We start from the raw sequence: 13,626 nt of genomic DNA on the forward strand, positions 1-13,626 counted from the left end.
AACTGAATAAACATAAAACCTGACTGCTGGCATAAAGAACGAGAGTGGATATGAACCCAAAGATGAGCACAAACAGCCAACATCTAAATAATCTTTAGTTAAAGACACATTTTTCTTCACTAGACCACCACTTTGGAATGGAGATGACAGATTACTTTTTCCAACAGGGACCATGCTCTTCAAGTATTATTAGGTTCCTCTGCTTAATAAGAAAAATAGTTTAAGTACTACTTTAAGAAGCCAACAAGCTGCACTAAATTATAATACTTACAAGATCTAAAGCTGATCCTCCACCCAAGTATTCCATTATTATCCATAACTTTGTGCCCTATAAATAAAGAAATATGGTGAGAGACTAGACACATAAAATGGTTTGAACATTGTAAAGAATTATTTTTACTGCACTGGAAAACACTATCACTTATTTCAAGGTACTATTAACACAGTGTACCTAAACAACAGACCCCTCCCCAAATGCAACAGTCCAGTAACTATAAAGTTATTCTTCATTATCTTTGGCAAGTGACCCTAACAGGCAGTAGCATTTCCTACAAGAATGCTCAGGCTACCAAAGAAAATTAATTTTATTTCTATTTCTAGAGCACAATAGTAACTTTTCATATTTGATATGTACGGTCCTATTAGCTGAAGCAATGTGGTTTAACAAACAGGAAAACATTTTTAAAAATCTTTTTCAACACCACCAGAATTAAGCTAAAATATCCACTTCTTTTCAGTTCTAGGCTTTTGCACTAAAAATTAGTAACATGACAATAAAAGGACCACACACATCTTCAGCACACACTTGAATGAGATTTATTGAAATATATCACTTGAGTCAAAAACCACATACTGAATTGTAAGGAATTACAAAGGTTGAGTATTTTTGTGACTCTGACATGGCTACTGTCATTCAAATTAGATTCAAACAGTGTGTTTTTGTATATATTCAGTCAGTACACAAAAGTAAAAATCCCTTTTGAGTGCTATATTCTGCATGACTCTCAAAAACCCCTTCCACAGAAGTTGAGAGATTGAGCATGCCCTTGTAAACAGCAACAAGAAGTGGATGTTGCTGCCAGATGCAGGTACACCAGTAAGCCACAGACTAAAAAACTGTTGCTTCAGATGGATCCAGTCATCTATAAAGCAAATCAGACAACTAAGTCTTCTGTGCTCCAACGTAATTGGTCAGGTTTGGCAACAAATGAGACATCTTAGTTCTCAGCAGCTAAGAACTATTGGTGCCATCTGAAATAGGCTCACCAGAAACAATTTTCTTGTGCATTACTTGGCTATTGCTGTATGGCTCATGTGCACTCTGACGTAGAAAAGAGCCTTCAACCAGAGAGAACACCAGTAGCTAAATAATGTACCTAAACTCTTTGAAAACGAGCTTGTCTCTTCCTACAACTTTATACAGTGCCTAGCAGATCTGACAGGTTTCAGAGTAACAGCCATGTTAGTCTGTATTCGCAAAAAGAAAAGGAGTACTTGTGGCACCTTAGAGACTAACCAATTTATCTGAGCATAAGCTTTCGTGAGCTATGGCTCACTTCATCGGATGCATACTGTGGAAAGTGTAGAAGATCTTTTCATATACACACAAAGCATGAAAAAATACCTCCTCCACCCCACTCTCCTGCTGGTAATAGCTTATCTAAAGTGATCACTCTCCTTACAATGTGTATGATAATCAAGTTGGGCCATTTCCAGCACAAATCCAGGTTCTCTCACACCCCCCCCACACACAAACCCACTCTCCTGCTGAAGGTATATCAGCAGCACTGCTATGGGTACCTGCATGGCCCCACAGTATGCCAACATTTTTATGGCTGACTTAGAACAACGCTTCCTCAGCTCTCGTCCCATAACGCCCCTACTCTAATTGCGCTATATTGATGACATCTTCATCATCTGGACCCATGGAAAAGAAGCCCTTGCGGAATTCCACCATGATTTCAACAATTTCCATCCCACCATCAACCTCAGCCTGGTCCAGTCCACACAAGAGATCCACTTCCTGGACACTACAGTGCTAATAAACGATGGTCACATAAACACCACCCTATACCGGAAACCTACTGACCGCTATTCCTACCTACATGCCTCCAGCTTTCACCCTGACCACACCACACGATCCATCGTCTACAGCCAAGCTCTGCGATACAACAGCATTTGCTCCAACCCCTCAGACAGAGACAAACACCTACAAGATCTCTATCAAGCATTCTTACAACTACAATACCCACCTGCGGTAGTGAAGAAACAGATTGATAGAGCCAGAAGAGTTCCCAGAAGTCACCTACTACAGGACAGGCCTAACAAAGAAAATAACAGAACGCCACTAGCCGTCACCTTCAGCCCCCAACTAAAACCCCTCCAATGCATTATTAAGGATCTACAACCTATCCTACGGGAGGTTTAGGTTGGATATTAGGAAAAACTTTTTCACTAGGAGGGTGGTGAAACACTGGAATGCGTTGCCTAGGGAGGTGGTGGAATCTCCTTCCTTAGAAGTTTTTAAGGTCAGGCTTGACAAAGCCCTGGCTGGGATGATTTAATTGGGGATGGGTCCTGCTTTTGAGCAGGGGGTTGGACTAGATGACCTCTTGAGGTCCCTTCCAACCCTGATATTCTATGATTCTATGATCCTGAAGGATGACCCAACACTCTCACAAATCTTGGGAGACAGGCCAGTCCTTGCCTACTGACAGCCCCCCAACCTGAAGCAAATACTCACCAGCAACCACATACCACACAACAGAACCACTAACCCAGGAACCTATCCTTGCAACAAAGCCCGTTGCCAACTGTGCCCACATATCTATTCAGGGGACACCATCACAGGGCCTAATAACATCAGCCACACTATCAGAGGCTCGTTCACCTGCACATCCACCAATGTGATAGATGCCATCATGTGCCAGCAAAGCCCCTCTGCCACATACATTGGTCAAACTGGACAGTCTCTACGTAAAAGAATAAATGGACACAAATCAGATGTCAAGAATTATAACATTCATAAACTAGTCGGAGAACATTTCAATCTCTCTGGTCACGCGATTACAGACATGAAAGTTGCTATATTACAACAAAAAAACTTCAAATCCAGACTCCAGCGAGAAACTGTTGAATTGGAATTCATTTGCAAATTGGATACAATTAACTTAGGCTTGAATAGAGACTGGGAGTGGCTAAGTCATTATGCAAAGCAACCTATTTCCCCTTGTTTTTTCCTACCCCCCACCCAGACGTTCTTGTTAAACCCTGGATTTGTGCTGGAAATGGCCCACCTTGATTATCATACACATTGTAAGGAGAGTGATCACTTTAGATAAGCTATTACCAGCAGGAGAGTGGGGTGGGAGGAGGTATTTTTTCATGCTTTGTGTGTATAGAAAAAGATCTTCTACACTTTCCACAGTATGCATCCGATGAAGTGAGCTGTAGCTCACGAAAGCTTATGCTCAAATAAATTGGTTAGTCTCTAAGGTGCCACAAGTCCTCCTTTTCTTTTAGCATATCTGAGACATTCCCACAGTAAAGTCATTCTGGCTCTGTGTAAGTGGCTCTCCTACTGTAATGCAAAGCAGTCCTACATAATGTGATCCAGGAGAAAACTAATCCTGGACCTTAGACCAAGGCAAATAATTGTTTACATACAGTTCAAGATAAAGAGTCCATTCAGAAGTCAAATATAGTAATATTAAGATACACCTTTCATTTGTGCATTCTTGAGAACTTGCTTCTCAGCAACCGAGCAGACCCCACTAGCACCAGTTGAAGGCCCATTTCATCCTCAACTCACAGTTCATAAATTTTGGTGATAGCCTAGAAATTCTTGGCTTTTAATGGGTTAAGATGCCCATGTATTACAGTACCAGATTCTTCAATATTGAGTAATCACTCTGAAGTTCCATGTACAGGAAGTCAGAAGTTCTTAAGACAATCATTTGTGGATGCTGAGGTAGCCCTTAGTCTGTAGTTTCAGAAGATGGTTGGTTCATATAAAGAGCAAGAATCTGATGTCAGATCTACTAACATACAATTTCAAACACATTTAATTCCATTTTTTCCTACACTTCCCTGAAAAAAGACTCAAGTGTTAAGATATGAGCAAATTCTATGGGCTGCAGTTCTTGTAAATATTGGGGTGGTGAAGAAGATACCCACTACATCTGGATTAAAAAACCACACCATTAGTAAGAAAACAACAAAAATAAGTCAATTTACAATATTACAGTATGCTGTGTAGATCTCAAGGAATTCATTTACTTGCACTAGCCCAGCTTATGACATCATTACTTTCAAAAGCCTTTCTATGCTCTCTGTTGGCTTTTCCCTTGCTCCATTTCCTGAATATTGATAAATATCTAAAGGAAACCCAACAAGCAAATAAAGGTGCAGTTTTTGAATGCACCATGTCCAGTTACTGAACAGGGTACATTTTGTTAAGACATACTGAATTAAAAAAAAACCAACCAGCATTTATGTTATGAGTCTATTCCAATATTATGAGATCAGCAGGGAAGGGCTCGCTAATTTTAGCACTATTCATAAAGCCCAAGTTTATGTAAGTTGGGAAAAACTTGTAATGAACTCAAATTTCAGGCAAACACTGTGGTCTCACAGATCTGTTTGGATGGATTTTACTGCTATTTGAAAACACCAAATAGCGAAAATGAATAAGTGCTCTGTATTTAAAATAATGTCTCAAAGAAATCGCTACTACACAGTATAACTGAGCATGTCTAATTTTCACCCAGGCGTGCGAGAATCCTTCTTTCCAGCTATTTTAGGCCAAGAAAATATAGAAATATAGAAAGAGCATGCATATGTACATGCTGTGGGGCAAGAGGCGTGTCTTTGTATGTTCTTGTACTGCACCTAGTACAATGAGGCCTCAATTGTGACTGGAGTCTCTGGGTGCTAACAAGTGTAAATAATAATACCACAAATTAAACCAGTATTAACTGCAGATAACATAAAGCTGGTCTTAGTCTCGAATAAAAATGAGTAAGTGTTGGCCATGATAGGAACTACAGAATCAAACATTTGATTTCTAGCTTCCAGCATGAGGGTTGGTGAGGAGGAGAAACACCATCAAGCAACTATTTTATAATCATCTAGCTCCAGAGAAGATTTATATCTACAGGGTCAGACTGAAAATAAGTGGAGCTACTCTCCCAAGCTTCATCTGCTTGTATTGCTAAGATGATGCTACATGCAGACTTGCAGCTCTTATAGGACTATTATCCCTTTCTTGCAGGCTTTGATTGGAAGTGATAGTTTATAATTTTGACATTTGAATGATCAGGCTTCAGAAAAAGCCTCACTGAGATGACAGACATCTCTCAGCTGTCTATTTTTCAGTTGTCTTCCTATCAGGCAGCTTTCACTGCATTGTTTTACACTGTCTACTTTGGAAGGTTCTCTCTACAATCGTAAGTGCTTGAATCTCTGTTTTTTATAATGCTATGAAAGTACTGGTTACCAGACAAATCCAACCCCTGTAATCTACTCTACACTATCATATAAAGGGATAAAATTATACTACAAATTTAAAAAACTTATTACATGTAAAAACTTTTTTAATACAGCAGGGAGGCTGCACAATTAAGCATTCATGGATCAGAAAGTGAGAAAGTCGTTATGCATCCGATGAAGTGAGCTGTAGCTCACGAAAGCTCACGCTCAAATAAATTGGTTAGTCTCTAAGGTGCCACAAGTACCCCTTTTCAATAGCAACTAGAAGTTTTTCTCCATGTTTCAAGGAAAATTAATAAGTAACCCCACAGATGAAGACAACTGTTTCTACTTCAAAAATTTTGGTTCGTTTAAGGGTCTGCTCCTTTGTCACAATGTCTGGAAACTGGATTCAATTTCACCTCAAGAGTCACTAAGGAAGCAGAGCTTATCTTATACTCATAGTTTTAAAGACTAAAACGTCTAACAGTTAGACAAGTTTAAAAACAAGACATGTAGTACTCCTGGTGGTCATCTGTCCATACTTTCAGTCAGATATGCAAGCTGTAGACCTTGTGCAGCCAGTTAACTCTGTATAAGAGGAGCTTATAGAAAGAGTCTACATAGCCCAGCAAAAGTTTAAAATACACTAAGTCGAATAGTATGAATAAAGACACCCATTTTCGTTTCAGTTTCTGCTCTGCAGCAGGAAGAATCTGGAAAAACCTAATTGCAGCTAACAAGATAAAACCAGCAGCGCAGTCAGAGGCTGGGCCACTCCCTTCCTGTCAGTCACAGGTCTGGTTCGGCCTCCCGAGCTGCAAAAACACACACTGTAAAGGATCCAGTGCAGAAGAGAAGATGCCTGTTTTGAAAAGCTTAAAATCTAAGTACACGGAGGATGAGACGTGAGAAGGATTAAAAATAAATCCCCCACAGTTAGCACACATCTTGTTAATTTCAAAATATTTTCATGTTATGTTTTTCTTCATATGCTAAACTCAATTGACAGTTCAAATATGCTGTGTTTCAAGGAATAATTGATGCTGTATTTGTCAACATGCCAAACTGATCTATATGATATAAATAGCTTTTTAAAAAGCAGGTTTATTATAAGCAATCACACAAAGTTGCAGGACAAAAGCAAAATTCTGTGTTCTCTGAAAAAAGGGAACTCATCTGCAGTTACTTCTCTGACCCTTAATTCCAGTCGCCCAGACTCAATTCCCCTTTTCCTATACGAATGGAAGTGACAGCGAGCCCATGAAGTGTTAGGACCCTTGTGTATGTCATTTGCAACATTTTTCAAATAGCATCTAGGGACCAAGACCTGGTCTGTATTACTGAACTAAGCTGAACCAGTTGAAGTGTGAATTAAGTCAGTTTAAATATATCTACATTAGGAGTGTTCACTGCCATTTTTAAAACACTTCAGTTTAATTGGTGCAAGCTTTTTAATAGAGACAAACCCCAACATACAAGGGACTTCTAATGTCAGCAGTTTTCACATTTAGGAAGGAAAAAAATCACATTTAAAAATAGAAACCAGTTTATATTACCATCTAGTTCGTAGGCATGACTTGAAGGAAGGTGGATTGGCTAGAAAGACCCTACCCTCTAAGGTTCTACTGGACACCCATGTATTCAGAACCTTCACCAGTCAGAGACTGGATACACGATGGCATTATTCTCTTTATTAGGGAACTCGAATAATGGTCAATTTAGTCTTTTTTTTCTGGATTTAGAAGAAAACAGCAAGCTTGGGGGTAATGGGAATTCAACCTTTTCGTTTAGTAAGAACACAAATATAGTGCTAAAGTTTAAGATCCAAAATAAAACTTCTGTTTCCAGGATTATTTCTGCTGATCTCTAAATACAAAATGAATACATTTTTCATCAGTACAGATACTTGTGATAATGTTATTTCAGCGCTTTGGGTGAAATCCTTGCCTCACTGGCTTCCATGGAGCCAGTATATCACACTTGTTGCAACAAGAGGTGTTAAAACATATTTACATTGCTTTAAGGTTTGTTTATACCTTTATATAAAAAATCCTTTTTAGTTTACAACCACAAGCATTTTACTATGTCTCAGTTTCCCGGCATAGTTATCTAAAACACCAGAAAAGCACCATCTCACAAAGGTTTTTCTGGCGCAATAACCATTGTTGGAATAAGACAATGATCTGTGGCAGATACCAAGTCATTAAAAAAGATATCAGTATGGAAGTCCCATTTCCTTCTAAAAACGCCTGTAATTACTAAAACTAAAACGTAGCAAAAAATGTTTACTCCATTTGGCAACACTGTGCCCACTCTATGCCACTACTTCCTTGGGTAGTCAGTAACTTTCTGTCTCCTGCTGAAAAGATCCCTGTAATTAGTAGTTGGGGAGTAACAAAACCCTTAATTTTTTTTTTCTAAACCAAGACATCATTTAAAGGGATCCTATCAGAGTTTTTCTTCTGAAATGTGTTAATTTTAAAAACAAACTGTATTGACAGAGTCCCTTTGAGGTAACAGTCTCTCTCTCTCTCTCTCACATATGTGGATGTATTTACTCATCTAACTGCAGGAAGCAGTCAGCCCGTGAAGCTACTGAACATGCTAGTCAAGCTGGAGGAGAAAAATCTTTGTTGACCCCATTCTTAAAGGAATTTCTCAAGAAGGAGCTAGACAGTAACCAAACTACAAAAAACCCTCCAGACAATATAGAGAAGTTTATTTTTTTCCTGAAGAGAATTTGGGAAGTCTGAAAAGCAGCTATAAGGCTAGGATTAATCTTTAAAGACTTCAGAATTTACTGAGTCATTATAGTAATGGAAAACTGAAGGCACCTCATGCTGGAGTGGAAAATATTGCCACAATGGTACTTCTGTATTTGCCAGGATTTTTTTGAATAAAAATATTAAGCTAATTCCAGCCAAAAGTTTACAACTGCTAGAGCATTGAGGGAAGATTCCCCCCTGACCTTCATACTACTGTGTGAAAAGAGGAAGATACTAAAGTGTGAAAGATTTGAGTAACAATGCCTAGGACAAGTTTGAGTTAGACCCTTCAAGGCTACTGATGGGTGTGCCTACATTTAAAAAAAAAAAAAAAAAAGAAGCAGCAGCAGCTCATGAATACAGAAGGTATAAATCACATTTAGCTTTCCCAGATCTGGGGTCTGTTTTTTTCCTAATACCTATTTTTTTAAAAACCAGCATGAGTACAAAAAGAGACAGCTTTCCACACTCTTTCAAATCCACGGCTTACAAAACTAACTTTTTTTTTTTTTTAAAGTAAATTATTTCTATGTTTAGAGTTTGTGAAAACTATGCACCATGGAGATATCTGACAACTCAAAAGTAGAGGATTTTCACCAACACACTTATCTTTATCTGTTTGCTCTTCAGGGCAAATATCCGGCCTTCTGGGTGCCTAAAACTCAGAAGGCTAAGTTTGACAGATTCACGGCTGGATGACACTCCGGACATAGGTATGCATAGGGAAATAAGGAATTGGGGGCAGATTGCTATAGCAGTACCCATAAAATTGCTCTAATGGGGATTTCCCAGCCCGATTCACAGCCAGTTGGGGAAGAACCTGCTGCTGCTAAGACAACAGAACATGAGTGGGCAAGCTCAGCTCCTCCTCGGAGCCTTATTGCCATACACCAGTAATTACACCCTTTAAGAACAAGGTAGAACAAGGCAGCTGAAGAAAACCATCACTGACGTCATATCTCCACTTCTGATGGGGGAAGCAAGGCCATGGAATAGGGAACAGCCAAGGAAACAACAAAGCTTCCATGGCTTTATATGTGGATCAAACCGAGCATCAGATCCTTGGAGTACACAATTTTTAAAAGCTGTAGGCATTTAGTAGATAAGTTAGATTAGGATGTTTTGGCAACTTAAACCAAAAGAGAAAACGTGAATACTACATTAGAACTAGTTCTCCAAATAACCTACTCCTATATCAATGCTCTTAAAAAGAGACAGAGCTCATGCAATAGTGCAACACCTTGAAGAAACCAGTTACTGTCTTTGGAACAATCTGAATTTCAAGAATGCCCTAAACAGAGTCTGAGCTAACCTGCTGGCTTTACTAAAAAAGAGCCACTCCTTTAGAATGTTGCCAATGGCTTCAGTTTTAAAAAGGATCTTGGTAACATTAAAAACAATCAATCACATTTCTGTCTAAAAATTTTGTACCTGATAGGTCATAAGTAACATTTAGTAAAACTGAAAAGTAAGCAGAAGAGAGATTTCCCTAACTTTCCTCTAGTTTGCTTATTTTGTGCATTTGACAGCACTGTGTGTATAGGCAGTTCTACTGTTTTGCTAATGGTCATTTCCTGTCTCATGCACTAGCTGAAAACAGCACCCACGCACTACTCATGTACACACTTGTCCTAAAACCTTGATTAGTATTTACCTGTAATAGCAGAGCTTCTGTAGCATCAAAATTTTGCCTATGAGGACATCTTTTCTTCCCGAGCACCAGACCCAATGAGCAAATGGCTTGGGGAGAGAGGAACACATCTGAGAGAGCCCCTACAGGGCCATGGAATGTGAGACCTCTATATGGGGCAAATAATACCAGAGGCCAAGTGCAACAGTAGGAGCAGGAGAGATCCTCTGCTCAGCTCCCTTCACAGGAGCCAGAATCCTGGCCTGGGTGAGGCAGTAGAGATCTTCTGTCTCAAAGCCAACTCCTGTAGCAGGAGCAGCCATGCAGAGAGACAAGTATACGGGGCCGGGGGGACAGGCGTCAATGCTGTGGTGCTGCCTGCCCAGGGCAATGGAAGGGAAGACACCTGTAGGCAACCCAGAGTCGTTGGGAGGGGGCAAGCCCCAGCACTTTTTAATTTTTTTACTGTGGCTCTGGGACATTTCAAAAGACCCTTAAAAAAACCACTGGCAGCAGAATCAGAAAACCTGAATGAAAGCACTGAAAAAGACCCACAGCACAATACTGATCAGGTGCTCTGCCCACTGCCAGAAAACGACTTTTTTAGTCTTTTTTCCAAAAAAATTCAAGTTGACAGGACAGTACTCCTTTAACTTTGAATTTTCTTAAATTTGCTGCTTTCAAAACAATTAGAAGACAGGCTAAGACTTTCCCAGGGAGCTTGGAGCAACGGTATACATTACCTTTAAATATGATCCGTAGTATTTTGTTACATAAGGACTATCACACTGACTTAAGACAGTAATCTCTTGCTGTATGTCCTCTATTTCATCTTCCGCTTCCTCAAGGTCTATGATTTTTATAGCAACCACTTGCTGCGTTCGATTATCAATTCCTTTAAAGACTTCACCAAATGAGCCTTTTCCAATGCGTTCTAATTTTGTGAACAGTTCTTCTGGATCTGCTCTATAGTTCTATAAAAGAAGAAAGGAAAGGAAAGATTGTAAACAAGTTATTTTACTTATTGTCAAAGACGAACCCTCCTCATTCCCCAAAAAGCAGATCATCCACATTACCCCCGGCTGGCACTGGTAAAGTTATGTGGTAATGCTATGCATTAGTACATTGTTATCAGAAAGTTAAGCTGAACTTCTGTTCACCTACTAGTTACAGTACATCTTGTGTAGTAAAGGCAAGGGCCTGACCCTCTGCTCCTATAAGCAACAGAGAGGATGGAGCCAGGCAGGCAGGAAAATTAACCTCTGAGTTTCCCCACAAAACATCCCCTAAGGCGAAAGGAAATGTTGGCACTATGTAAATTTCCAACTGTATAGTCATGCAACAGGCTGGGGAAAGTCTAGAAGTCCAGGGCAAGTAGAAGTGCTATCATCAATATCTGGGAAAATAAAAAGGGCACTGCCTACAGGACAGTCTACCACTGCAATGAACTTAAACAAGATCATGCCAATATACGGAGCAAAGCACATCTGATGCAGGTAGGATTCATGGCCCAAATGTACATGTTTCTAGCCTAATCAGGCTATTCTCTACTAGCTTCAAAGGGAACCAAAATCACCATCTCCAGTCTCAGACGGCAGGCAGCAGCAGACTAGACTAGTGCTACTCTGAATGATCACATCTAGATTTCACACGAGGTAGATTACAGCATTACAACGTATACTTGTATTTGAGATAGTTATTTAGTCTTAGTTCTCCGTCTTTAAACTGGTTGCAAGAGTGACATTTTATATTGCACTTGAGAACAAAACTAAACATACAACCAAGTCACAGACAAACTAACCCCTCTCCCCCCCAGTAGAAAGCCAGTACATGAAGTCAGAATAAGACCACAGTCCAAATACTGGGACAGCCATGTTTTCTTGTCAGTCAACCAAATCTAAAGCATTGGATGCTTGTGGAAAAGTGACTGGAGACTTTTCTCCTAGCCAGCCATGTAAAACTACAGCAGGGCTTCAAGAGACAGTGCTGTGGTGACCAACAACTGCACTGTCTGTTGCCTCCCACCTGCTGCAGGCCATTTGGGTGCTCCCATGCGTAGGTGTGACAGTCTTACAGAAAGCATTTAGATGTGGTCATGAGGCAATGAGTCTCTCTTTGGTGAGCATAGAAATTGCCATAGTGGATCACACCCAAGACCTGTCTACTATTATTTATTACCAGAAAGCCTAGTAGCCCTAGTCATGGACCAGGTCCCCACTGTGCTCAGAGCTGTACAAACACAGAACAAAGATAGACTATAAACTCTTTGGAGCAGGGATTATAACATCTAGTCCAGCATCCCGTCTCTGATAGTGGCCAGCAACAGGTGCTTCAGAGGAAGGTGCAAAATCTGCAGTAGGCAGATGTTTTATAATCTGCCCCCCACAAGAGGCCTCATCCTGGTCTCTAAGGGTATGTCTACACTGCAGCTGGAAGCAAGATTGCCAGACTGGATAGACAGACTCATGCTCGCAAGGCTCAAGTTAGCATGCTAGGAATAGCTGTGCAGATTTTGTGGCACCAGTGGAGGCTCAGGAGAGCCACACAAGCTCAAGCCTACCCCAACCCCTCGGTCCCAGCCTGCATGGCTAGCCAGAGCCTCTGTCAGTGCCACAATGTCCACACAGTTATTTTCAGCTTGCTAGCGCAAGCCCCACTAACACAAGTCTGTCTACCTGGGTTGGGAGGCTCACCCCCCGCGGCGGTGTGGACAGAAGCAAACTAACTACTAGGGTAAGCCTGAAAGCATGAAGTTTAATGACAACATTTTTGGAAGGGATACTAATAATGACGACTCTGGAGATTCTTGATATCCCTATAAATGTTCAAACCTTTTTTGAACCTTGCTACATTCTTGGTACACTTCCTATGGCAGTCCAATTTTTCACACAATGCATATTTCTTTTTTATCAGTTATCAGATTACTATAATATGGAGACTAAGGAATCCATGAAAAGTAGAAAGGAGGCCCCATTTACTTCCATTCAAAACCTCTCTGCGTGTTAATAAGGTCATTCTCTGTTGCAGAAGAAACACTAAACCAGACACCAAGGACTAAGGTGTCTATGGGTAAAATGCTTTGGACAAGCTTCCCATTGAGCCGCTGCCTTGCACCCGATGAAGTGAGCTGTAGCTCACGAAAGCTTATGCTCAAGTAAATTGGTTAGTCTCTAAGGTGCCACTAGTACTCCTTTTCTTTTTAGTTTTCTTCCACACTCATCACTTTTTACCCCTTTTACTTGGTACAGTCTCCATTTCTGCATCAAATCACCATCCTCCTCTGATTCACATCCCACCTGAAAAACTTATTTCTTCAAAGCCTGTCAACACTAATCCATAACTAAAAATACAGGTGAATCTAAAATTTAAAGAGAAAACTAGAGCATGTAAAAATGCATTTCTGTTTAGATATAAATCTTGATAGTATCAAAAAGGAGCTTAGTTCTATATTAGATTAAAAAAACAATTTGAAAGCAGCAGATTTTACCTCCCACTTTGACAAGCTACAGCCGCATTTTTTATACCAGTATCTTTTCCACCCTCTTATTATTCTGTGGTTTTCTGTCCTTTGTGTCCAAGTTTAGGTTGCAAGTTCCACAGGGCCAGGACATCATCACTCTAGCAGCCTGTAAAATCCCATGCACTCATCTGCTGCTACATGGAATATGAAGTCCTGTAGTCTGCCTCTTAAAACGGGTTTGGGGGGGGGGGGGTGGTTTGTCTACATGTGCATTTCTGTTAGAAACATGGGCTCTCATG

At 40.3% G+C, this 13,626-nt stretch overlaps 1 protein-coding gene across 2 annotated transcripts in view; it reads right to left on the reverse strand.

The window, feature by feature from the left end:
• STK26 (serine/threonine kinase 26) overlaps positions 1 to 13,626 on the reverse strand; it is a 53,825-nt gene that overhangs the window by 11,510 nt on the left and 28,689 nt on the right. For both annotated transcript variants that reach the window (XM_077826981.1, XM_077826982.1), the window contains 2 exons: positions 10,611 to 10,841; positions 272 to 328 (listed from right to left, as the gene is read on the reverse strand). In XM_077826981.1, coding sequence (XP_077683107.1) covers positions 272 to 328; positions 10,611 to 10,841 — 288 coding nt within the window. The remainder of the gene's footprint in view (positions 1 to 271; positions 329 to 10,610; positions 10,842 to 13,626) is intronic.

This window comes from Eretmochelys imbricata, chromosome 9 (assembly GCF_965152235.1).
Source record: "Eretmochelys imbricata isolate rEreImb1 chromosome 9, rEreImb1.hap1, whole genome shotgun sequence".
Lineage (NCBI taxonomy): Eukaryota > Metazoa > Chordata > Testudines > Cheloniidae > Eretmochelys > Eretmochelys imbricata.